Raw genomic sequence first — 26,974 nt, forward strand, 5'->3', positions numbered from 1 at the left:
TGGGGACCTCACTGGTGGAAACACTTTAAGCCCTTCTAGGAAATCTTTGACTACAGGCAGTTGGGAGAATGAGGCCTGGGTAGGAGACTTTCTATAAGCTGTGATAGCAGCTAAGTGGACTCTGATAGAGGTGTACTTTAAACCAGACTTTGCCAAGTGCAGTAAGTAGGGGAGAATCACTTGTTCTTGACCTTGAGTCGGATCAAGAGCGTTATCAATACACCAAATGTAAAACCTCTTCCACTTGAAGGGATAGGACTTTCTAGTGGAGGGTCTCTTTGCTTCCCGAAGAATGTTCATACAGTCAGCCGGAAGATCTAGATGTTCATACTGGATGACTTCAGGAGCCATGCAGTCAAGCGGAGGAAGGGGAGGTTGGGATGGAACACTCTCCCCTGGTCCTTGGTCAATAAGTTCGGGAGGCAGGGCAACCTCCGGTTTGGCACCTCTGACAGTTGGAGGAGATCTGGGTACCATCACTGGCATGGCCACTCCGGTGCCATCAGGATCATCCTTGTGTTGTTCCTGTAGAACTTCTGTATGACCGCTGGGATGAGAGGGAGAGGAGGAAAAGCGTACAGCAATGTCAACTGGCAGGCAAAGGTTGCAGACCGGATGTTGGTCCTTCTGCGCGTATTTGTGGTGGCAGTTATAGCAGAATTTAAAAGGTGTTTTGTCCATTCCTGCGCTCTGTGTCCCTGAGTGCGCATTCTCCGTTGGACGTCGAAGATCGAGGTTCTCCTCCTTCTTCGTTGTCCCGGCTTGTTGCTCTTCCTTTCTGTAGTCTTCCTCAACTTCTCTTCGATGAAACTCGTTCTTTTTCTTCGCCAAAAAACTCTGGAGCTTCACGGCGACGATCCAGACCCAACGGCGGAAAAAAGAATCTGAAGATGGCGCCCCGAGGTGGGACTTCCTTCATGAGGTGCACCAAATGGTGGGACGTCGACGCCCACCTGGGCTACAAAAAAAAAATAAAAGAGAAAAGAAAGACTACGAATCCGGACCCAACCACCAGACCGCGGAATAATGCACAGCATAGTGAATCCAGAAAGATTCATGCTGCAAAACATGGTGTTCCTCTGAAATGTCCTGTTTGCATTTCTTAGGAAGGGTTGCTACAAGATATCCAGTTGTTGGATCAATATGCAGTTTCTTTGGCTAGGGATCCATCGATTCTTGTAAAGGAAGTTCTTTAGGTGGTAATTCCTGCTCTTTGGTCATTTTAGAGGATATTTTAAGGGCAGTCTGTTTTTTCAGTTCCGAATCCTTTGGTACATGTTGTTTATGCACCGAAGGTTTGTCTTTTGGAACTTTCGGTTCTGAAGGTTTTTGTCTTTAACTTTTGGATTTGAAGGCTTTTCTTTGGGTTTCGGCTCTGAAATCTTGAGTTTATGAGGTTTCGGGTCGGAGTCTTTCGGTGCCGAAGATGACTTCGGTGCCGGTATCGCGGCATCGGTTCCATGCTTGGCTTTCGGTGCAGGAGATGGAGTTTCGGTACTGTGGGGACAGCTCAATCCCGAGCCGGGGGCTTTGTCTTTCGGTTTCATAGCCGGGCCAGAGGGCGGGGCATCTGAACCATGTTTTTGGTGTTTCCCTAGGCCCGAGGGCAAAGGTGGTACTGGAGCCTTCATGGGTTTTTCGGTGACTTGGGGCTTGCTACTCACAGTTCGTTGACCTGGAGTGATGTGAGTCTTCCTCCATGTCAGAGTCGTCTGCTTCAGACATGGAGATTTCTTCCTCTTGATCGGCGCTGTGCTGATGAGTCACCAGGCTAGTGCCACGTCTCATCTCGTGACGTCGAGCCCGATTGTCACGAATCGTTTTCTTCGATCGGAATGATAGTCCTCGCAGCGGCTGTTTTTGTCTTCCAGGGATAGACAGATTACAAACCTCGAGTAGGTTTGTGTGAGGAAATTTAGCTCCACATCCGGAGCATTTTTTAAATGGAGTCCATTCCATCGACTGCTGGGGTGGTTGGCGCGGGTCGGCCTTGCGACCCACGTCTAAGCTCTCGATCGCAGTGGCTGGATTTCAATGATGCACATGGAAGAGGAAAACCGTGATCGAAACAATACCGTCGAGGGGAATGATTGCACGTCGAAAGGTTTGAACCGAACCCGAGCGCAGCAATACACATCCGAACCAGATGGCGGAAAAAAACTATCTGGAGATGGAGTCGATGCCCATGCACACTATAGTCCTAAGGAGGAGTCACCTACCTTGTGACTACAAAAGACTTCTTCCAAGACAAAAACAAAGTGCAAACATCCGAGCACAACACCAGATGGCGATCTATGCACAAGTATACGATCTACAGCTCATATGCCTCGAATAGGTGTTTTCCCATTACTCAGACCATTCTCGAAAGTGAGACACACGGAAAGGGGTCCAATGGGGGCTAAGGCCCCGCTCGCGAATATCATCACAAGTGCCCAGATTGTTTGAAACTTATCGGAAATGGAGAACTCGAGAGGCCCCGATGAAGGTTGCCACGTGGCGCCGACTTAGAGCTCTTGAGGAAGCACGTCTGAACCAGATGGCGGAAGAAAAAAGTTACTTACCTGTAACTTTGGTTCTCCAGTATTGGTAACTTTCATAGATTTCCATAGCTTGTATCATTCCCTGTCGTCGGAATGGGAGTCTCGGTATCCAAAATAACATAGCAGTAGGTACAAAAGAGAAAGAAAAAAGGCCTAGGCCTCATTTCCTTTTGTAGCATATCTACCTCTTTTTGTAAGAGAGACCAAAATAAAGCAACAACCAATCAGATTAGCCTCACCCCACAGAACCTTCCTGAGAGAACCTCAGATTTTCGTAGCCGTTGTGTAACAGTACAACCAAACCTTGCGAGGGCTGAGCTTTCCCAGGGGAGGCGGGTGGGCGCATGGGAATCTATGAAAGTTACCAATACTGGAGAACCAAAGTTACAGGTAAGTAACTTGTTTCTTACTCCAGTATTGGAACTTTCATAGATTCCCATAGCTTGTATCAGAGTAGCTAGCAGTAAGAAACACATTTTGCCTCTCTGAGACATCTCATTGTGTATTACTATACATCACCGTACTTTACCTTGTGTTTTTTTTTTTTTGCAACATAAAAGTACCATGCAATCAGATAAGAACAGTACATAGCAAAATGTGCAAGAACCATACAAAGGAAGGAGGGAAGACAGGAAAGCTCACCACTCAATGGAAGAGGTTCCTCAGGACTGCCTGGCCCACAGCAGAGTCTTCCTGCGCCAAGGTCTCCAGACAGTAATGTCTTGTAAAGGTGTGCACGCTGCTCCAAGTCGCAGCTCTGCAGATGTCTTTAATCTGGACCCCCGCAAAGAGCCGTAGAAGAAGCCATGGACCTCGTCGAGTGTGCTCTAATTCTGCCACCTAGAGGCTTGTCCGCTGCAGCATGACAGAACTGAATAGCACTGGAGATCCATCTAGCAATACCCTGTTTGGACAGGGGTAATCTTTTGCGGGGAGCACTGAATGCAACGAACAGTTGCGAAGATTTTCTAAAGGTTTTAGTACGGCCCAGATAAAACTTCAAGCACCGCTGCACATCCAGCGAATGAAGTGCCCTTTCCGCCGGTGTAGATGGTTGAGGAAAGAAAGCCTTGAGAATCACCGGCTCATTTAAATGAAAGTCCGAAGGCACCTTTGGGATGAACTTTGGATTAGTCCGAAGAATGACAGTATTCCTTTTGAATTGGAGGAAAGGTGACTGAATTGTCAGAGCTTGCAATTCCCCAATACGCCGCGCCGACGTGAGAGCAAGAAGGAGGGCCAGTTTCCATGAGAGGAACTTCAGATCCGCTCGAAGAACCAGTTCAAAAGGAGGCTTCATCAGCTGGGTGAGAACCAAGTTCAAATGCCATGTGGGAGGTGGAGGCCTCACGGGAGGATAAACTCTAAACAGTCCCTTGAGAAATTGCTTGACAATTCTAGAGGACCAAAGAGACGGGCCAGAGGCAGTATGTCTGAAGCGAGAAACAGCAGCCAAGTGCACCTTGATTGAGGAATGAGCCAAACCTGCCTTAGCTATGGAAAGGGAATAAGGAAGAACCTGATGAGGCTGAGACAAAAAGGGATCCACACCTTGCTGATGGCACCAGATGCAAAAGCGCTTCCATTTGAGACGGTAAGTCTTGTTAGTGGAAGGGTGTGAGAAAGTGCCATCTTTCTTGCATGGTATGCCCCCACTTTTTGCTAAATTGCTGAATGTACTTCGATTGAGTGTACCCTGGGTTCCTGCCAATCAGGTGCCCAGGGCCTATGTTCCTTCCTTAAACCACACAAACTCCAAATTGGCAAACCCTAGCCACATGTCAGCCCCTAGTAAATGGTACCCTAGGTACCCAGGGCCTTGTGACCAGGGAAGGCCTCTAAGGGCTGCAGCACTCATTGTGCCACCCTCAGAGGCCCTGTACCCTTACACACACACACTGCCCTTGCAGGCTGAGTGTCTGGGTGCAGGACAAAACAAAGAGTCGACATGGCACACATCACTGTGTACCATGCCCATCACCTACACTGCCAAGGCATATGCCAGCCACCCCTCTAGCTGGGTGCATTACGCCTATGGTGTGGGCACAGGAGCAGGAGCCCTGTGCCCCTACAGTACCCGGGTCCATTCCTGGGCACTGTAAGTGCAGTGCTGTCATTTAAGGATACATGGTGCTGAGAGCTTGTCAAACACGAGCTCCACAGCACCATACTGGCAACACTGAAGCCTGGGAAGTTTGGTATCAAACTTCTCAGCACATTGAACCCACACTGATGCCAGTGTGGGATTTAATGTACTAAGCACCCCAGAGGGCATCTTAGAAGATGCCCCCTTACAGCTAACTTGCAATCCACGTCTGCTCTGAGGCTGCCCAGGCTGCCACACAACAGACACGTTGCTGGACCCCTGGGTGGGAGAGCCCCTGCTCTCCCGGGCCTGCAACAATGCACATCCTGGGTGAGGTGAGAAATCTCCTCCCCCAGGATGAGCAAAGGGAAGCTTCAAAGGCATGCCGCCAGTTGGAGTTTCCCCAGGCCACTGCAACCCCCCACTCTGGCGGGAAGCTTGGCCGGAAACCCCATACAAGGACAGGGGATGTGCCAGCCTGCCCACCCCACCCCTCAGGTGGGGGAGGCGAGGTGAAGCACATCTCCGGGCTCTCGCCATCTTGAAGATGGGAGGCCCTACCCTATCAGGATTAGGCTACTGCCCCCCTCCCACAGGAGAGAGGCAGGATAGGGGGTGTACCCACCCCAGGACAAGGACCCATTGGTCCCTGGCCTTCACCTACCTGTAACGCCCCTAAATCTAGTATTTAGGGGCCCCCTGAACCTTCCTTCCCCAGATTCCAGATAGAAAAACGACAAGAAGAGCAAGAAGAACAAAGACCTGCCCTGCAGCTGCTAAAAAGAGAAGAAGACACCAACTGCTTTGGCCCCAGCCCTACCGGCCTGTCGACTCTCGAACCTGCACCAGCGCGGCATCCCACGTGGCCAGCAACCTCACCAACCCCGGAGGACCTGGCTACCCTTTAGCTCTAAGCCCCTGGGACTCCCACGAGTAGAGGCTCTACTCAAGAAACCTACTTGCTATCCCTGGCACCAGCCCGGGACCGCGGACCCAACACACTCTGCACCAGCCAAGCCTGGCCAGTGCCGGAGTGGACAAAGACCCTGAGGACGACCCCACGGCGACTGTGACCCCGAGTCCGGCACCCAAGGACCCCCCTCGACATCCCGGAAGAAGCCTGCAGCCTCAGAACCAAGTGCCACCCCAACCGCGATCAACCAGAGGGTAAGATTCCCGACGTCAAAAGGCACCCCTGCACCCGGCGCCCTGCGACCCCCTGTGCCCAATCCCGGGGTACCCACCTAACCTACAACTACCCAACTTACCTCTCGAAGTGGTGGTGGCACCTGAAACATCCTCGTCCCCGAGCCTGCAGCCTCTTTCCAAACCGGAACATTCCCATTGATTTCCATTGAGCGCCCTAAGGCTCAAAAGCACCCTGCACCCAGCCGCCCGAGTGGCCCTGGCAGTGCCCTCTCTACTCTAACCTACTTCCCCACTTGCCCTGAGTAAGTGACCAGGAGCCCAGCTCCCACAGCCGCGTGGCTTGCCAGACAGCAGCCACCAACCAAGGCCCCCCTATCCCTCATAGGATAACATTGGGCCCAACTCTCTCTGCACCCGGCCGTCCTGAAACCGCTGAGGGTGAACCAACTGTGCTTACCTGACACTGGGGGACCCCTGAGTCCATGCCCGGAATTTCAACATTACCAGTCGAGTACTTACCCTTAAACCGCTAACTTCATTTTCCTCATAGGGTAACATTGACTGGCTTTTTCTTCAAAAATCTTCTAAGTGTGAACTTTTCAAAACTGCAAAAATTCACCAAAAATCAGCCAAGTGACAAAAACGAATTTACTCACCTGCTCCTAGGTGAGCTCCCAGTGCTGGATCTTGGTGCCCAGCCCTGACTCTGAAAAGTGTTCACAACTATACTTACTTCTAACTCATTTTTCTCCCATAGGAAACCATTGTCTGCTTTTCTGTGAAATTTCTTCTAAGTGTCTACTTTTGCAAATTTGAAATATTCTTTTAAAATCGTACCATTTCTGCAAACGAAATTACTTACCTGCTTTTGATAAGGACCCCAGTCCTGGGTCTAGGCACCCAGTCCTGGATTACTAAAGTAACGATAAAGTACTCTACCTGCAATTTGAATTTCTTGCCATAGAGATCCATTGAATGTTTTCTGTGAAATATTTTCTAAGTGCTAACTTTTGAAATAGCTAAATATTATCTAAAAATCCTCACAGTTATTAAGTCGACTTTCCTCACTTGATTCTGAATACTGACCCCAGGCTGGTTCTAGGATCCAGACCTGGAATTCCAAAAGTAATCTGAAAAGTAATTTATTACAAATAACCTGAATTTACCATTGAGCTCAATGCATTGTTATGTTTAGGAAATAGGATTGTTTATTACAACCAACTGTGACTGTTTTACAAATTTATTGCTTGAAACAAAAGTATTTATATTCAACCTCTCATTCTGAGAAAGTATATTTTTATCCCCTTGTGGTTCTAAAAATAAAACAAGCATATATTTTATATATACAAATCATTGGCCTAGAGTTCAGTTATTGAGTGTGTGAAACCATTTGCTGACTGAGTGTGTACAATAAATGCTTTACACTGTCCTCTGGTACTGCCTTACTGCTCGACCAAGCTACCACTTTTGAGAGTAAGGTCATACCTAACTTTGACCTCTATCAGCCTCTGGGGGATTGTGGACTCTGTACACCCTGTACCTATTAGGGAACAGTATATACAGAGCCACTTTCTCACATTGGTGGATCAGCGGTGGGATACAAACTTGCATTTGTTGGACCACTTGGTTACCATCTGATCACACGACAGAACTCTTAAAAATTGCCTTTAGAATTCTGATTGGTTTTTCCAAAATTACTAAAAGTCTTGCTAGGGCCTTGCTTAAGTCCCATTAGAATTTTAGAAAAATAAAAGTCACTATAGTCAGGGTAGAGGGTTAGAACTGTCAGGTTAGAATGTCTCAAACAAACCCAGCTATTAGTGATAATAATAACATGGACCTGGTGGAGGAGCTCGACCTCACACCTTACTTACACTTGTCTTTCAAGGAATTGAGGTCCTTATGTAAACTCAAAAATTTACAAATGGGTCAGCATCCATCCAAACAAGGGCTCCAGGAGCTCCTGGCTGAGTATGCTAAAGACCACCCATCTGAACATGGTGATGGCCAGTCAGATGAGGAAAGGGAAACAGGGGAGGAGGACAGCAACCTCCCCATACTATTCCCTAGGGAGGAGATGGCACCCATACCCTCCAACTCAAGACATAGCATCTGGGCACCTAGAGACCACACAGGTGGCTCTGGTCCCAGAGACAACACTGGGGGACCCCCCAGTGAAGAGGACAGCCTTGTGAGGCTGGCCAAAAGAATAGATCTAGAGTCCAGGCTGCTGGCTCTAGAAAAGGAAAGGAGAGAGATGGGTTTAGCACCCATCAATGGTGGCAGCAATAATAAAAACAAGGATAGGGAGGAAACTTCTGACCTTAAAATCCCCAAAGGGATTGTCCCTAAATTTGAGGAAGGTGATGATATCACCAAATGGTTCACAGCCTTTGAGAGGGCTTGTGATATCAGGAAAGTAAAGAAACCTCTCTGGGGGGCACTCCTGTGGGAACTGTTCTCTGGTAACTGCAGGGACAGGCTTCTGACCCTCTCTGGGCCAGAAGCAGGATCCTATGACCTCATGAAGAAAGCTCTGATTGAGGGATTTGGATTCACCACTGAGGAGTATAGAATTAGGTTCAGGGGGGCTCACAAAACCCAGACCCAGTCCTGGATTGATTTTGTAGATTTCTCAGTGAAGACACTGGATGGTTGGTTAGCTGGACATGGTGTGCAGGATTTTACTGGATTGTACAATTTATTCATGAAGGAACATATTTTGAGTAACTGCACAAATGAAAAGTTGCATCAGCATTTGGTAGACCTAGGTCTAATTTCTCCCCAAGAATTGGGAAAGAAGGCGGACCACTGGGTCAAGACTAGGGTGACCAAGACAACCACTGGGGGTGACCAAAAGAAGGTGGTCACAAAACCTCCCCAGGGGAAAGGTGGTGAGAATCCCCAAGATAAAAAGTCTGAGTCTTCCAAAGGGCCCCAAAAACCTGTTCAGGTGGGTGGGACCCAAACTACTCCCTATGTGCCCCAACCATATAGGGGGAAGAACTTTGATCCCTTAAAGGCCTTTTGTAATACCTGTAAGAAGCAGGGACACCTAACTGTATCTTGCCCCCAAAACAAAGCCCCTAAGGCACCCAGTACAGCCACTCCTGGGGCAGCAAGTATACAAATGGGATCAGAGGTGTACCCTGAGCAAATCTGGGAACACACTGAAGCAAGTTTAGTCTCCTTGGGAGAAGTGGAGTTTGCCACTGTGGCTGTGTGGCCCCCCAACTTGAAGAAATACTTACAGTACCCCTGGGTGAATGGAACTAGGGTAGAAGCTCTGAGGGATACAGGTGCCAGTGTCACTATGGTGAAAGACACACTGGTTTCCCCTGAGCAATACTTGATTGGGAAGTCTTACCCAGTCACCAACGCTGACAGTGTCACCACTAGTCATCCCATGGCCATGGTAACATTAGGCTGGGGGGGGGTTACTGGCCTGAAACAGGTAGTGGTCTCTCCAAAGTTGCCAGCTGCATGTCTGCTTGGAAATGATCTGGAAACCTCAGCCTGGGCTGAGGTTGAGTTAAAGGCCCATGCAGCCATGCTGGGCATCCCTGAATTGGTGTGTGTGCAAACCAGAGCACAGAGCAAGAGGAAGGGTGAAAAAGTAGGTTTGGAGCCTGGAATAATGGCCCAACCAACCAAGAGGAAGGACAAGAAGACTGGGGGACCAGCTTCTGTACAGCCCAACACTCAGAACCCCTCTCCCCCTGGAGAGGATGTAGATACCTCTGAGGGAACTGAGTCCATGGAGCTTGACCCTTACCAGGTTGAACTCTTGGGCCCAGGGGGACCCTCTAGGGAAGAGCTGTGCCAGGGTCAGCGAGACTGTCCCACTCTTGAAAGCCTGAGACAACAAGCTGCTTCAGAAGCCAGGGGAGATGTCAGTGGTACCCACAGAGCTTATTGGGAAGAGGGATTACTGTATGCTGAGGCAAGAGACCCCACTCCTGGAGCCACCAGGAGGGTGGTAGTGCCACAGAAGTACAGAGAGTTCCTCCTAACTTTGGCTCATGACATCCCCCTAGCTGGACATCTGGGGCAATCCAAAACTTGGGAAAGGTTAGTGAGTCACTTTTACTGGCCCCAGATGCACCAAAAGGTGAAGGAGTTTGTCAGCTCCTGTGTTACCTGTCAGGCCAGTGGCAAGACAGGTGGCCACCCAAAGGCCCCCCTCATTCCACTACCAGTGGTGGGGGTCCCCTTTGAAAGGGTAGGCGTGGACATTGTGGGTCCACTCGAACCTCCCACAGCCTCAGGGAACAAATTCATTCTAGTAGTAGTGGATCATGCTACTAGGTACCCTGAAGCAATTCCACTTAGGACTACTACAGCTCCTGCAGTAGCCAAGGCCCTCCTGGGTGTCTTCACCAGGGTGGGTTTTCCTAAGGAGGTGGTTTCAGACAGAGGTTCCAACTTCATGTCTGCTTACCTAACACACATGTGGAAAGAGTGTGGAGTGCAGTACAAGTTTACTACACCCTACCACCCACAAACCAATGGCCTTGTTGAGAGGTTCAACAAGACATTGAAAGGTATGATCATGGGACTCCCTGAGAAACTCAAAAGGAGGTGGGATGTCCTATTACCATGCTTGCTTTTCGCCTACAGGGAAGTGCCACAGAAGGGAGTAGGTTTCTCACCCTTTGAACTTCTGTTTGGTCATCCTGTAAGGGGACCACTGTGTCTTGTAAAGGAGGGCTGGGAGAGGCCTCTTCAAGAACCCAAACAGGACATAGTGGACTATGTGCTTGGCCTAAGGTCCAGAATGGCTGAGTATATGGAAAAAGCATCCAAGAACCTTGAGGCCAGCCAGGAGCTCCAGAAGCACTGGTATGACCAAAAAGCTGCACTGGTTGAATTTCAACCAGGGCAACAGGTGTGGGTTTTGGAGCCAGTGGCACCAAGGGCTCTCCAAGACAAATGGAGTGGCCCTTACCCTATCCTAGAGAGAAAGAGTGAGGTCACCTATCTAGTTGACCTGGGCACTAGCAGGACACCCAAAAGGGTCATCCATGTGAACCGCCTTAAACTCTACAATGATAGGGCTGACATCACCATGCTGATGGTGACTGATGAAGAACAGGAAGCAGAGAGTGAGCCACTCCCTGACCTCCTATCCTACAGCCCAAAAGATGGGTCAGTAGATGGTGTGATTTTCTCAGACACCCTCTCTGCCCAACAGCAGACTGACTGCAAGCAAGTCTTGCAACAATATGCTAGCCTCTTTTCCCTGACCCCTGGTCTGACAAGCTGGTGTACCCATGATGTGGACACTGGTGACAGTGCACCTGTCAAGAACAAAATCTATCGACAGTCAGATCAAGTCAAGGAAAGCATCAAAGCTGAGGTCAGCAAGATGCTGGAGTTAGGGGTCATTGAGCCTTCAGAGAGCCCCTGGGCTAGCCCAGTGGTTCTGGTCCCCAAACCTCATCAACAGGGTGAAAAGAGAGAGATGAGGTTCTGTGTGGACTATAGAGGGCTCAACTCTGTCACCAAGACAGATGCTCACCCTATCCCAAGAGCAGATGAACTGATAGACAAATTGGGGGCTGCCAAATTTCTCAGTACCTTTGACTTAACTGCAGGGTACTGGCAGATTGGCATGGCCCCAGGAGCAAAAGAAAAGACAGCATTCTCCACCCCTGATGGGCATTATCAGTTTACTGTGATGCCCTTTGGGTTAAAGAATGCCCCTGCCACCTTCCAGAGGTTGGTGAACCATGTCCTGGCTGGGTTGGAGTCCTTTAGTGCAGCTTATCTTGATGATATTGCTGTCTTTAGCTCCACCTGGCAGGATCACCTGATCCACCTTGGGAAGGTTTTAGAGGCTCTGCAGAGTGCAGGTCTCACTATCAAGGCATCCAAATGCCAGATAGGGCAGGGCACTGTGGTGTACTTGGGCCACCTTGTAGGTGGAGGCCAGGTACAGCCCTTACAACCCAAAATCCAGGCCATCATGGACTGGATAGCTCCAACAACCCAGACCCAAGTCAGGGCATTCCTTGGCTTGACTGGGTACTACAGGAGGTTTGTGAAGGGGTATGGGTCCATTGTGACCCCCCTCACAGAACTCACCTCCAAGAAAATGCCCAAGAAAGTTAACTGGACAGTTAGTTGTCAAAAGGCTTTTGACACCCTAAAAGAAGCAATGTGCTCAGCACCAATTCTAAAAGCTCCAGATTATGCCAAGCAGTTCATAGTGCAGACTGATGCCTCTGAGCTAGGGATAGGAGCGGTCCTATCCCAGACCAATGATGAAGGCCAAGACCAACCTGTTGCTTTTATAAGCAGAAGACTACTCCCTAGAGAGCAGCGTTGGAGTGCCATTGAGAGGGAGGCCTTTGCTGTGGTTTGGTCCCTGAAAAAGCTGAGGCCATACTTGTTTGGCACTCACTTCCTAGTTCAAACTGACCACAGACCTCTCAGATGGCTAATGCAGATGAAAGGGGAAAATCCAAAACTACTGAGGTGGTCCATCTCCCTACAGGGAATGGACTTTGAAGTGGAACACAGACCAGGGACTGCCCATGCCAATGCAGATGGACTTTCCAGGTTCTTCCACTTAGACAATGAAGACTCCATAGGACAAGGTTAGTCTCATCACCTTTCGTTTGGGGGGGGGTTGTGTGAGAAAGTGCCATCTTTCTTGCATGGTATGCCCCCACTTTTTGCTAAATTGCTGAATGTACTTCGATTGAGTGTACCCTGGGTTCCTGCCAATCAGGTGCCCAGGGCCTATGTTCCTTCCTTAAACCACACAAACTCCAAATTGGCAAACCCTAGCCACATGTCAGCCCCTAGTAAATGGTACCCTAGGTACCCAGGGCCTTGTGACCAGGGAAGGCCTCTAAGGGCTGCAGCACTCATTGTGCCACCCTCAGAGGCCCTGTACCCTTACACACACACACTGCCCTTGCAGGCTGAGTGTCTGGGTGCAGGACAAAACAAAGAGTCGACATGGCACACATCACTGTGTACCATGCCCATCACCTACACTGCCAAGGCATATGCCAGCCACCCCTCTAGCTGGGTGCATTACGCCTATGGTGTGGGCACAGGAGCAGGAGCCCTGTGCCCCTACAGTACCCGGGTCCATTCCTGGGCACTGTAAGTGCAGTGCTGTCATTTAAGGATACATGGTGCTGAGAGCTTGTCAAACACGAGCTCCACAGCACCATACTGGCAACACTGAAGCCTGGGAAGTTTGGTATCAAACTTCTCAGCACATTGAACCCACACTGATGCCAGTGTGGGATTTAATGTACTAAGCACCCCAGAGGGCATCTTAGAAGATGCCCCCTTACAGCTAACTTGCAATCCACGTCTGCTCTGAGGCTGCCCAGGCTGCCACACAACAGACACGTTGCTGGACCCCTGGGTGGGAGAGCCCCTGCTCTCCCGGGCCTGCAACAATGCACATCCTGGGTGAGGTGAGAAATCTCCTCCCCCAGGATGAGCAAAGGGAAGCTTCAAAGGCATGCCGCCAGTTGGAGTTTCCCCAGGCCACTGCAACCCCCCACTCTGGCGGGAAGCTTGGCCGGAAACCCCATACAAGGACAGGGGATGTGCCAGCCTGCCCACCCCACCCCTCAGGTGGGGGAGGCGAGGTGAAGCACATCTCCGGGCTCTCGCCATCTTGAAGATGGGAGGCCCTACCCTATCAGGATTAGGCTACTGCCCCCCTCCCACAGGAGAGAGGCAGGATAGGGGGTGTACCCACCCCAGGACAAGGACCCATTGGTCCCTGGCCTTCACCTACCTGTAACGCCCCTAAATCTAGTATTTAGGGGCCCCCTGAACCTTCCTTCCCCAGATTCCAGATAGAAAAACGACAAGAAGAGCAAGAAGAACAAAGACCTGCCCTGCAGCTGCTAAAAAGAGAAGAAGACACCAACTGCTTTGGCCCCAGCCCTACCGGCCTGTCGACTCTCGAACCTGCACCAGCGCGGCATCCCACGTGGCCAGCAACCTCACCAACCCCGGAGGACCTGGCTACCCTTTAGCTCTAAGCCCCTGGGACTCCCACGAGTAGAGGCTCTACTCAAGAAACCTACTTGCTATCCCTGGCACCAGCCCGGGACCGCGGACCCAACACACTCTGCACCAGCCAAGCCTGGCCAGTGCCGGAGTGGACAAAGACCCTGAGGACGACCCCACGGCGACTGTGACCCCGAGTCCGGCACCCAAGGACCCCCCTCGACATCCCGGAAGAAGCCTGCAGCCTCAGAACCAAGTGCCACCCCAACCGCGATCAACCAGAGGGTAAGATTCCCGACGTCAAAAGGCACCCCTGCACCCGGCGCCCTGCGACCCCCTGTGCCCAATCCCGGGGTACCCACCTAACCTACAACTACCCAACTTACCTCTCGAAGTGGTGGTGGCACCTGAAACATCCTCGTCCCCGAGCCTGCAGCCTCTTTCCAAACCGGAACATTCCCATTGATTTCCATTGAGCGCCCTAAGGCTCAAAAGCACCCTGCACCCAGCCGCCCGAGTGGCCCTGGCAGTGCCCTCTCTACTCTAACCTACTTCCCCACTTGCCCTGAGTAAGTGACCAGGAGCCCAGCTCCCACAGCCGCGTGGCTTGCCAGACAGCAGCCACCAACCAAGGCCCCCCTATCCCTCATAGGATAACATTGGGCCCAACTCTCTCTGCACCCGGCCGTCCTGAAACCGCTGAGGGTGAACCAACTGTGCTTACCTGACACTGGGGGACCCCTGAGTCCATGCCCGGAATTTCAACATTACCAGTCGAGTACTTACCCTTAAACCGCTAACTTCATTTTCCTCATAGGGTAACATTGACTGGCTTTTTCTTCAAAAATCTTCTAAGTGTGAACTTTTCAAAACTGCAAAAATTCACCAAAAATCAGCCAAGTGACAAAAACGAATTTACTCACCTGCTCCTAGGTGAGCTCCCAGTGCTGGATCTTGGTGCCCAGCCCTGACTCTGAAAAGTGTTCACAACTATACTTACTTCTAACTCATTTTTCTCCCATAGGAAACCATTGTCTGCTTTTCTGTGAAATTTCTTCTAAGTGTCTACTTTTGCAAATTTGAAATATTCTTTTAAAATCGTACCATTTCTGCAAACGAAATTACTTACCTGCTTTTGATAAGGACCCCAGTCCTGGGTCTAGGCACCCAGTCCTGGATTACTAAAGTAACGATAAAGTACTCTACCTGCAATTTGAATTTCTTGCCATAGAGATCCATTGAATGTTTTCTGTGAAATATTTTCTAAGTGCTAACTTTTGAAATAGCTAAATATTATCTAAAAATCCTCACAGTTATTAAGTCGACTTTCCTCACTTGATTCTGAATACTGACCCCAGGCTGGTTCTAGGATCCAGACCTGGAATTCCAAAAGTAATCTGAAAAGTAATTTATTACAAATAACCTGAATTTACCATTGAGCTCAATGCATTGTTATGTTTAGGAAATAGGATTGTTTATTACAACCAACTGTGACTGTTTTACAAATTTATTGCTTGAAACAAAAGTATTTATATTCAACCTCTCATTCTGAGAAAGTATATTTTTATCCCCTTGTGGTTCTAAAAATAAAACAAGCATATATTTTATATATACAAATCATTGGCCTAGAGTTCAGTTATTGAGTGTGTGAAACCATTTGCTGACTGAGTGTGTACAATAAATGCTTTACACTGTCCTCTGGTACTGCCTTACTGCTCGACCAAGCTACCACTTTTGAGAGTAAGGTCATACCTAACTTTGACCTCTATCAGCCTCTGGGGGATTGTGGACTCTGTACACCCTGTACCTATTAGGGAACAGTATATACAGAGCCACTTTCTCACAAAGGGGCTCTAGCCTGAGAGAGAACATCCCTTATTTTGTGCGAGAGAGGAAGATCTAGGAACTCTCGCTGCTCAGGAGCCATGCTGAGAGGTGCAAGGAACGAGGATCCGGATGCCAGATCTGGCCCCGAGACATTGTGAGAAGATCCGGAATCGTTCGTAGAGGACGAGGAGGAACCAGAGACAGAAGGTGAAGCTCCGTGAACCAGAACTGCCTCGGCCATGCCGGGGTTATTAAGATCATTCTGCAAGGTTACGCTTTGATCTTCGGGAGGATCCTCGGTATTAACGGAATGGGGGGAAAAGCGTACACAAATGCGCTTGACCAAGCTATCGAAAGCGCATTCCCCAGTGATCCGCGATGGTGAACTTTGCTAGCGCAAGACCGGCATTTCCGGTTTTCCGGGGGGGCGAAGAGGTCTATCAAAGGTTTTCCCCACTGGTGAAAAATGTCCTCCAAGACCATCTGGTTCAGTTCCCACTCGTGGCTGATGGAAGAAAGCCTGCTGAGCCTGTCCGCCTTTTCGTTGGACCCCTGGGAGGTGTTCCGCTGTGAGAGAGATGCCGTGAAGGATCGCCCATTCCCAAATCCTCTGGGCCTCCTGTGACAACGGAAGAGACCTGGTGCCCCCTTCTTTGTTGATATAATGCATGGCCGTGGTGTTGTCTGTGCGGACGAGAACCGCGGAACCCTGCAACCGCGGCAGAAATGCTTGAAGAGCCAGGCGGATCGGTCTGAGTTCCAGGAGGTCGATATGAAGGAGGCGGTGCTTGGGTAACCAATGCCCGCTGACCTGCAAGTCCTGAAGCACCGCACCCCATCCTTCCAGGGAGGCATCTGTTGTGACAACATGAGGAGCCGGATTGCTTGCGAAGGATAGACCGCGGGACAAATTCTCCTCCTGTGTCCACCACAAGGCGGCGTCCCTCATTGCCGCCGTAATCTGCACCTTGTCGTCGAAAGAGCCGTGAACTTGTTGCCACTGCATGTCTAGTTGTTCTTGAAGAGATCGCATCCGTAATCTGCAATGGGGTATCAGAGGGATGCATGAAGAGATCACGCCCAGCAGAGATTTGTAACGGCGTACTGAAAGACACCTTTTCAATAGATGTGCCAAAGAAGTGGGGGAAGCCTTGTTGAGAGACGTATCCAAGATAGCGCCTAGGAACCTTGCCCTCTTGGACGGGCAGAGCGACGATTTCTCTCTGTTGAGAGTCGGACCCAGATTTGTGAACAGAGCTGTACACGCCCCGACAGTTTCCTCCGCTATGAGCCTGGACGGAGCCTTCAGCAACCAGTCGTCCAGGTAGGGGAAGATTTGATAATGCTGCTTCCTGAGGAAAGCTGCTACCGGCGCCAGCACCTTGGTAAAGATCCTCGGGGCAGAACGAAGTCCAAAGGGTAAAACCCTGAATTGGAAGTGGCTCTTGGCTACTGTGAAGCGTAGAAACCTCCTGTGAGCCGGATGAATAGGGATGTGAAAATACGCATCCTCGAGATCGAGAGTGGCCATGAAATCTCCCGGGTTGAGGAGACGCAAGATATCCTGGAGACACACCATCCGAAAGGATTGACAGATGAGCTAGATGTTGAGCTCCCTGAGATCTAAAATGGGTCACCATTTCACCAGCGTCTTCTTGACCAGGAAGAACCTGGAGTAGAAACCGTCCCCCCTCTGAGACAGGGGAACCGGTTCCACTGCTCCCTTGAGGAGCATCTGATGTACTTCGAGCCTTAAGAGACGCAGATGTTTTGAAGGCATGGCGACAGGGGGCTTGGAAAGTGGCATATGAAGAAACTCCAGCGTATGACCATCTCAAATGATGTTGAGGACCCAACGGTCCGATGTTATCTGGGCCCAGTTGTGGAGGTAATGGGATACCCTGCCTCCCACAGGTGTCAACGGAGAGGAGGGTACAGTAGGCAGAGCCAGAACGCCGCTATTGTCTCTTGGAGGAGTCACGACCCTGGCGAGCCTGTTCCCTCTAGTGGTGGAACGAGAGAAAGACTAGGACTGGCCTTGTCGTTGTTGGTACTGCGGGCGATTCGACTGAGGTGTCGAACCATAAGAAGAGTACCTCTGTTGTTGGAACGAGCCTCTGTAGGACGTGGTACTCTTCCCTCTGGCCCCACGGAAAGGCACTTTACGATATTGGAGTGTGCCCATAGACCTCGCCGTTTCCGTATCTTTTTTAATGTCCTGGAGGGCATCATCGACATGTTTCCCAAACAATGCCTCCCCATCAAACGGGAGGTCCAAGATCTTGTTCTGAACCTCCCGTCGGAACCAAGGTGCCCGGAGCCAGCCCTGTCGACGAAGAACCACAGCACCTGCCAGTGCACTGAAAGCGGTAGTGGCGATGTCCATGGCGCAGTTTATCACTTCCGCCGACGTAGCCTCCCCCTCCTGAAGAATTTTCCTGGCCTCCGTCTTGGCCTCCGATGGCAGTTGGTCCAAGTAAGGCGAAAGGTCGCACCCCATTTGGCGATCGTACCGGCCAAGGATCGCCAATGCATTAGCTGCCCTTACCACAAGACTGGCCATAGAGGAGAAACGTTTCCCCGCATTATCAAGGTGCCTGCCTTCTTTATCCGGAGGGGTGGTGAGTGGCGCCGAAGGGTTACGCGACTTGCGCTGCGCCGCCTGGGATATTACTGAATATGGCTTCGGCTGACCAATCAAGGACGCTGGACTGTCCTCAGGCGCCTTGTATTTCTTCTCCAGGCGCGGCAAAACCGGAATCACCGTAGCCGGGTTCCTCATAGCCTTCAAACCCTCATCCCACTTTCCTGGAGGGCTCCTTAAAATCATACAGGAAGCATTCCGCTGGGGCCGACGGCATAGGAAGCTGGAAGTGACTGGAGGCTCTTTCCATCAGCTTGTGGAAACCCCCAATATCTGCCGGGGGAGAATCCACCGGATCAGGAGTCGGTGAAGCCGGATCTGGAATGACAGTCCTCCCACTCAACACACTGATTAGTCGTGTTGCCAACATCTGGACCCTCATCAGAGGAATCATACGGATCAACCTGGATCACTGGCAGCAACCCTGGGCTGGAAACTTGCAGGTGAGAAGCCACCTGAGGCGGTTGCCCGGTAGGAGCCGATGGAGTAGGCACAGCATGTACTGCAGACGAAGTTGAAGCTGGAGGAGGAAGAGCGTGAGAAAATCTCCTCCGATAGTCATGTAACATGCCCTGGAGATCCGCCAGGAGTGAGGAAGGAACCGCAACCATACCCTGGCCGGCGCTGTCCTGACGCCCATAGGATGGTGGATAGGAGTACCCAGGCATGTAGTCACCCTCCGAATCAGTGTCCTGACATTTCACGAGCAGTTGTGAAGGACTATGGGTACAACCACAAGAATCCTGATCATCCCCATCAGAATCTTATTCCAATAACAATGCGGGAGGCAAGCGGGTCACCCTCCTTGGAGAGGTCATATCTGGTGTCAATCGCCTCAAGGAAATTGTAATTTTCTCTGTCGACGAGGTCGTCGTCGGTACAGTCGGCGCTAATTATTCCATCGTCGACGAGGTAGTCGTTGAAAGCTGCACCGTCGACGAAGATATGGGCGTCGTCGACAATGCCGTCGACGAGACCGTCGACACTCCCGCCGTCGTCGTGGTCATCGTCGACATAGCCCTCATGGACGATACCGTCGTCGCCACCACCATCTTCGCCACCATCGTCGACACTCTCGTAGACGCTGGCATAGTCGTCGACACTCCCGTCGACGCGGACGTCGACGCTGAAATAGAAAGCACCGTCGACGGCTGGACTTTTTTAAGCTGAGATTTAGAAGTCTTCGTCGACGGAGTCTTTAACTGCGTCGTCGACGATCTAGATTCCTTTTCTGACCTCTCTGAAGACAGCGAAGAGGGTTTCTTGAACGCCACAGTGGATACCAGCACTGCTGGGGCAGTAGAAAGTCCTTCCCTCTCCTTTACACCGTGGTGAGGAGATTTACTCGGACTCCGGCTCTCAGACTCACGGGGGGTCTTTTTTGAAGCCTTAGCAGGGCGGTCAGAGGATGGCGAAGGGGAACCCCTACCCCTTTTCACTGACCTGCGAGAGGAGGTGCAAGATGAAGAGTCCTCACTGTCACTGGATGCAGCACCCTTCCGTGACAAGCTTCTGGAGCCACGCAAGAAGGCGACCCTCACGGTCCCGGAGGGTCTTGGTAGAAAAGGTGCGGCAGATCTTGCATTCCGCAGCCTTGTGTTCCGGGTACAGGCAATAAATACAATCCTTACGCCTGTCCTCCACGTAAAGCCGTTTTTTGCCACAGGTGGAACAAGGCTTGAAAAGGGCTTTCTTCTCCTTGTCAGACATCCCAGAAGTAAAACAGCAACAAGTTGGAAGCAAAATATTCTGAAAAAGCAGTTAACAAAGTTGAAGTGAGCAGAGCTCAAAGGAGACTCCCTAAGCACAACGTGCGGTAGAAAATCTGAGGCTCTCTCAGGAAGGTTCTGTGGGGTGAGGCTAATCTGATTGGTTGTTGCTTTATTTTGGTCTCTTTTACAAAAAGAGGTAGATATGCTACAAAAGGAAATGAGGCCTAGGCCTTTTTTCTTTCTCTTTCGTACCTACTGCTATGTTATTTTGGATACCGAGACTCCCATTCCGACGACGGGGAATGATACAAGCTATGGGAATCTATGAAAGTTCCAATACTGGAGTAATAAATAAATCTAACTATGGAGTCAATGTTCATGCAAAATGACAAAGGAGTCACTATACCACATGACTCAAAAGACTTCGAGCAAAAACAAGCTGTACATGTTCGAGCCCAACACTAGATGGGAAGAGTATGCACAGCATGTGTATCTACAGCTACACATGCCACAAACATTACTTCTTGATGAGATCTCACAACCAGCCCACCTCACCATAACACTTTCTCACACAGAGTATATTTAATGTTCAGGTTATACAAAACAAAATAGAATGTTCTTGCCATTTTCACTCTGTGAGGTTTAAGGGGTAATGAAGGGCTTGGGGTTACAGCACCTCCAATCACATATCTCCACCCCGTCTCAATGTAGTACAAGATAAAAGCAGGAGGGTGCACTCACCTGGTAGAGTTCTTCCTTAGTCACATATGGTTTCTGTTCTGTGCTGAGTGCTCGGAATGCACTCTCGATTTCTTCACTGGACTTCACATTTTCTGTTTCTCTGCTGATCATAAAGGCCATGTATTCCTGCAGCGACACGTGGCCATCCCTGAGGAGGAAAGTAACCAGTTAGGCCTCACTCAAGGACGATCCACCCACAGACATGGCAGCTGTTATAAGTTATAAGTCTGCCAGTCATTGAGGTCTCACCCATAGAAAGACACCGCAATGTGATGGCACCACCCACAAAATAAAGCATAGCCATGAGACTGATCCACCCACAGAAAGGTGCACCTTACAGCAATACAATAACTACAGAAACAGACCAGAACTTGAAGTGATTAAAAACTCCCTAAGTGCACATGCTCTTCTAATAAAATATATATCTGGATAATGTTACTTACCCAGTAAGCATCTTTTCTTGGCACGTAGAGCTGTAGATTTACATGCTTTGCATGTGCATCTACAGCACAAATGCCTCGAACATATATGCACCATGTGCAGACCCCTCGACATCCACCAAGCTACTACCTCCTCTCCCCACCTGGCTGACACCTGCCTGCTCTTTGCTTCCACTGACTCTCTCCCCATTGACACACCTCTCCCCACCCCGGTCTCTTCATACCACTCTAGGGTGTTACTTCCTTTCTACCTACCAGGCTACCACCTCCTCTTTTTCCAACATGCTGTCCGTCATCCCCTTGATCCCTTTCCTTTTACTATCTCACTCCCCATTGCTTTCCTTCTACACAGCTAGGCAGCCACTTTCATATGACTACCTATACGATCTCTTTGCCTTATCAGCGTGCCATCTTTCCTCTTCCTACTAGCTTCCCTTTACATGCTGTGCACCCATCCATTAGTGGTCTTTTCTCTCCTCCTTTGCACGTAAGCACTATCTATACAACACTTGTACCTATTGGGATCCACGGTGTCCAGAATGGCCTCAAACTCAGGGTCTGGCTCGCCTTCTTCTACCATGGGCAGGTCATAACCCAGGGAGCGCAGGCACGATTTAAACTCCTGGTGATTCAGTCGACCCGATTTGTCCTTGTCAAAGTGCCTGAAAGAAAGGGAGAAAAAAGTCAGGGAGTTGCAGGTGGCATCTGGTCAAAAGGCTGTGGCTGATGGCTTCATCAGGCCTCACACAAAGGCTGAGAAATTGAAATGGCGATTATGATTAAAAAACCCTACATGTATCTGTGGAACACTTACTTAAACATCATGCTGAACTCCTTCAGAGCCTCCTCCGTCACTCCTGTGGTGTTCCTGCAAGTGACGAAGCATACACATGTATAAATGCAGGCGGCACCTTGTTGCTGGCAGAGGACTGAAGGGCGTTGGGATGACGCTCACCTGGCTTGGATCTGCTGCTCCAGATTATGCTGCATCCTCATGCCGAGCTGATCCAACTGATCCCACTGCTGGGCCAGCCCCACCGTACTGTGCTCCGTGTACTTGTTGTCCAGGATCAGCGCCTCCTCCATCGCAGCCCCAAGGTCCTCTATCTTCTTCAGCTGGCTCCGCATGGCTCGAATCTCCTGGTGCTTTCGCTGCAAGAGACAGATGGACACATCACTAAGCACGGCACATGCCTGTGCGCAGATGCCACAGTCTCACAGGATCTGTCTCCACATGCACATATGCTGGGAAACGGACGGATTCTATAGGGATGCACAAACCTCTCCGATAGTCTTTGCTATACTCAGATCCAACTCTCAAAGTACTGTCCAGTCTTCAGCAAAGCATGTCAAGTCACTGTGTCAGGGTCTCTCAAGTCAGCCTCAACATCCTGTAAACTTGACCGATCACCACAGTCTGTCTTGCGAGTTTCCGATGCACAATGGAGGCCAGCCTTGCACGGACTCAAAAGAACGATAAAGGAGTAGTGAAAGGAGGAATCCTGCATGAACTCTAATGCCCTGCGAAATCAACCCATCATGTTAGGCAGTGGAGGGAATTATAGAGGCCATGCAGATGATGCACTCGTCTCACTATTTCAATATATCAGTTGGAAAGAGGGCATTTCATTTGGTCCCATGCCCGAGATCTGCAGGCAATGGAGCCATGTTGCCTTTTCTTAATCTACTGGTAAACCCTGCTTGTTGTTGGTTGCTTTCTGGTCCAATTGCACTAGATTGGTGGGGAGATTACCCCTTCTCTGGTTGTAAGGGCTGGCTGACTGGAGATTAGCATGGTACGTTACTACTGGTTGTAAGGGCTGACCAGACGGCATCAGTAATGATGCAGATTATCCTTCACTGGTTTCAAGGGCTGACAGACTGGAGATTGGTGGGCATGTTCTCCCTTCCAGATTGCAAATGCTTGGCACAGAAGGATTAGTTACTTACCTGTAATCCTAGTTCTCATCCAGGGGTATACTCATCAAAGTCATAATCTATGAATAATCCCCGCCCATGTGCGGGATCCCGGAGCATATAGAAAATACATATATATAAATATATATATATATACATATGTGAAAACATATAAATGCAGCCTAATAATGTTCAAAACATGGCAATGCTGTAAATTACATATTTTTGCATAGTAGTGCCCCCGTAACCCGTAAGGAAAAAAGGAAGCATCAGGCAAATTATAACACAGCACTGCTTTATTGCCATAAAGCAACATGTAATTGTAGGCATTCGCCAGTAGGCTGCAGTAGAGTATCAAGAATCCAAGAAAACTGACACCTTGCCTTTAAGGCATTAGAGTAGGGGGACCGTGCCTTTAAGGCCTGCCCGTGACCCCCTGCTCCCATGATGCACTACAGGTGACAGTTGGGCCAGTTCTTTTTGGCGGTGCCTCCGCACCTGAGTAGATCTGCCTTCCATACATCACTTATTTAAAGAGAAAACATTGCTCGTCCGGGGAGGTGGGTGGGTCGCTTATGACTTTGATGAGTATACCCCTGGATGAGAACTAGGATTACAGGTAAGTAACTAATCCTTCTCATCCAGGGGATACTCATCAATAGTCATAATCTATGAATAGAGTAGCAAGCCCATACCCAAAGTCTCGCGGACGAGCAACAAAGCAGTTAAAACATACATTAAAAGACACATCTTGCATTACAGTTATGCAAATAGGTTCCTCAAAGAGGCCTGCCCCACCTGGGCGTCGGCCTGTGCGTCTGAATCTAGGCAATAATGGCGCGTGAAAGTATGGACTGAGCGCCATGTAGCCGCTTTACAGATCTCAGACATGGGAACGTTGCGAAGGAGTGCTACCGTAGAAGCCTTCCCCCGAGTAGAGTGTGCTCTAGGTTTACCCTGCAGAACTTTGTGGGACAGTTGGTAAGCCAAAGCTATACAAGAGACAATCCATCTAGAGATAGATCTCTTGGCCGCAGCCAGCCCGGTATTAGTGGGTCCATAGTTAACAAAGAGCCTGTCTGACTTTCTAAGAGTAAGGGTCTTAGCTAGATAGAATTTCAAAACCCTCCGGAGGTCAAGAGAGTGTAGAGCTCTCTCCGGGGGTGTGGTCGGCTGAGGAAAGAAGGTGGGCAACGTGATCACCTGATTAATATGGAAGTCCGAAACCACCTTGGGCAGGAAGCTCGGATGAGTACGGAGCACCACCCTATTAGCATGAAACACCGTGTAAGGTTCCTTGCAGCAGAGGGCCTGAATTTCACTAACCCTACGGGCCGAAGTGATGGCTACTAAGAAGGCAGCCTTCCAGGTCAGATGTTGCAAGGAGGCCTTATGAATCGGCTCAAAAGGACCTCCCATCAGTTTAGAGAGAACGATGTTCAGTTCCCAGGAAGGGGAAGGAGACCTCACAGGTGGGTAAACTTTCTTAAGCCCTTCTAAGAAATCCTTTACCACTGGCATCTGAAAGAATGAGGTCTGGGTAGGAGACTTCCTATAGGCTGTAATAGCAGCTAAGTGTACTCTGATGGAAGAGTACTTTAACCCAGACTTCGCCAAGTACAGTAAGTAGGGGAGAATAACCTGTTCTTGACCCCGGATCGGATCAAGGGTGTTATCTCTACACCAGAAGCAGAATCTTTTCCATTTAAAGCCATACGACTTCCTCGTGGAGGGCCTCTTTGCCTCCCGAAGAATGCTCATACAGTCCGGTGGAAGATCTAGATGTCCGTACTGGATGAATTCAGGAGCCATGCCGTCAAGCGGAGGGAGGGGAGATTGGGGTGGAACACTCTCCCCTTGTCCTTGGTCAGCAAGTTCGGCAGGCATGGCAACCTCCTCTGTGGTACCTCCGACAGCTGGAGTAGATCCGGGTACCACCACTGCCGGGGCCACTCCGGTGCTATTAGGATCATCCGAGTTCTGGCCCTGTAGAACTTCTGAATCACAGCCGGGATGAGAGGGAGAGGAGGAAAAGCGTAAAGCAATGTCCTCGACCAGCTGATCAAAAGCGCGTTCCCCTGCGACCCCCGTTGAGGGAACCTGGAGGCGAAGACGGGGCATTTTTTGTTGTCCGCGTCTGCGAACAGATCGATGTCTGGTATGCCCCACAAGCGGAAGATGTCTTGAGCGACGCCTTCGTTGAGCACCCAGTCGTGCGCTTCGACGAAGTCTCTGCTGAGGCCGTCCGCCTGCACGTTCAGGGTCCCTGGCAGGTGAACAGCGACGATCGTCAGGTTTCTCGCCAGAAGCCATTTCCAGATTGACTGGGCCTCCAGAGACAGGACCCGTGATCTGGTCCCTCCTTGCTTGTTCAGATAGAACATAGTTGTGGTGTTGTCCGTCTGAACCTGAACATAGTCGGTCTGCAGGGATGGGTGTGAGAAGTTGGCCTGATGTATGATGTCACTAGTTATAGTGTACACCTTATATCAGTCCAAATACCCTTATGGTGATTGGTTGTAAAGTCAACCTTATAGACCAGCTATCCTAGTGGTAGCATGGACAAGAGCAGTCTTAGGCTAAACTCTGAATGGCATGTGAAGCCAGCTGTGATACCATATATAATCCCTTGAATACCAAATGAAAGGACACCACAACAGATATATATATATAAAATAAAGTGTATTTATTCTAAGCAAACCCTCAGCACTCTTTATGAGTTTAGAGGTAAGTACAACACAGTCTTATTAATGCATACAGTAAGTCACACAGGTAAGTAATACAGTTAGGCCCTAGGGGCCACGCAAACCATATACTAAATAAGTGGTATAAGAACCACTGTCACGGAAATAGACTAGGCCTAGGCCTAGGGAATCGCTGGGGCTACACTACACTAGCGTTAGTTAGGGAGTGGGAGGCCCACGGGATTCGTGTGCAGAGTGGAAACACTCACGCGTAATGCGTAAAAGTCAATAGCAATGTTACAGTTTAGAAATAGATAGATTTAGGACACTTCCGGAGTAGCTAGGAAGTTGAGACTTGAAAACTAGACACTAGGATAGTCACTATCCTGATGAGCACCGGAGTACCCAAGTTACCTAGCCCACAGGCTGCGGGTGCATAGGGGTGAAGATGCGTCGTTTTCGTCGTCGACTCCTATGGATGCCTGAAGAAAGATGCTGACAGGCAGTCAGGGGAGAGTGTCCGGTGGATCCCAAGCCTGGGATCAAGAAGAGAAGAAACCTGCAAGCAGAGGGGACAGAGTCAAGGTCACTAGCCAGTGACCACGTGGAACCAGGAAGGAACCAGGCGATGTCGTGAAGAGTTGCAGGGGAAGGTGAAGCTTGTCGCTGGAGCCAGGAGGACCAGGAAGCGTCGAGGACGACCAGGACCAGGAGGCGAGCTGTCCCACGAAGGCTCTTGCTGTCGGCGGCGTCGAAGTTGGACTAGGACTCACCAAGCCTTGGCAAGCGGAACCCACGAAGAACAAGGGACTTGCTTCTGGTGCAGACCAGGAAGGTCTGGGGTGCTTCTTCTTTGCAGAGAAGCGGGAGCCAGTCTGGAGGAGCCAAACCAGCGCAGAAGATTTTAGGGAGCGTCGTCACAAAGGCCACTAGCCAGCGGGCAAGCAACCGGACAGACGCGGCAAGCAGGAAAATGCTGAAGGGCCCCACGCAGGACTCGTGGAGTGTGGGGGGCTGGTCTTCGGTGCAGATGGTGCTTGGGGTTGGGGCTTCTCAATCCCCGGTGCACAACTTCGAGGGTACCTCAGAAGCTGCGCTGTAAGTTACTAGCCACTTTTCCCAGGTAGCCGGTCCCACGTCGCTCGTCGCCTCCACGGATCTCAGCTCTGCTGCAGATGTGGATGAGGGTCGGAGAAGTCTGGAAATCAAGGCTCTGGTCGGGCTCTGCAGTCGGTTCCTCGTCGA

At 50.2% G+C, this 26,974-nt stretch overlaps 1 protein-coding gene across 6 annotated transcripts in view; it reads right to left on the minus strand.

Moving 5' to 3' along the window:
• SPTAN1 (spectrin alpha, non-erythrocytic 1) overlaps positions 1-26,974 on the minus strand; it is a 724,155-nt gene that overhangs the window by 24,239 nt on the left and 672,942 nt on the right. For all 6 annotated transcript variants that reach the window (XM_085614072.1, XM_085614071.1, XM_085614070.1 and 3 more), the window contains 4 exons: positions 22,084-22,280; positions 21,943-21,996; positions 21,644-21,790; positions 20,689-20,836 (listed from right to left, as the gene is read on the minus strand). In XM_085614072.1, the coding sequence (XP_085470198.1) occupies positions 20,689-20,836; positions 21,644-21,790; positions 21,943-21,996; positions 22,084-22,280 (546 nt within the window). The remainder of the gene's footprint in view (positions 1-20,688; positions 20,837-21,643; positions 21,791-21,942; positions 21,997-22,083; positions 22,281-26,974) is intronic.

Source organism: Triturus cristatus, chromosome 1_2 (assembly GCF_964204655.1).
Source record: "Triturus cristatus chromosome 1_2, aTriCri1.1, whole genome shotgun sequence".
NCBI classification, from domain to species: Eukaryota; Metazoa; Chordata; class Amphibia; order Caudata; family Salamandridae; genus Triturus; species Triturus cristatus.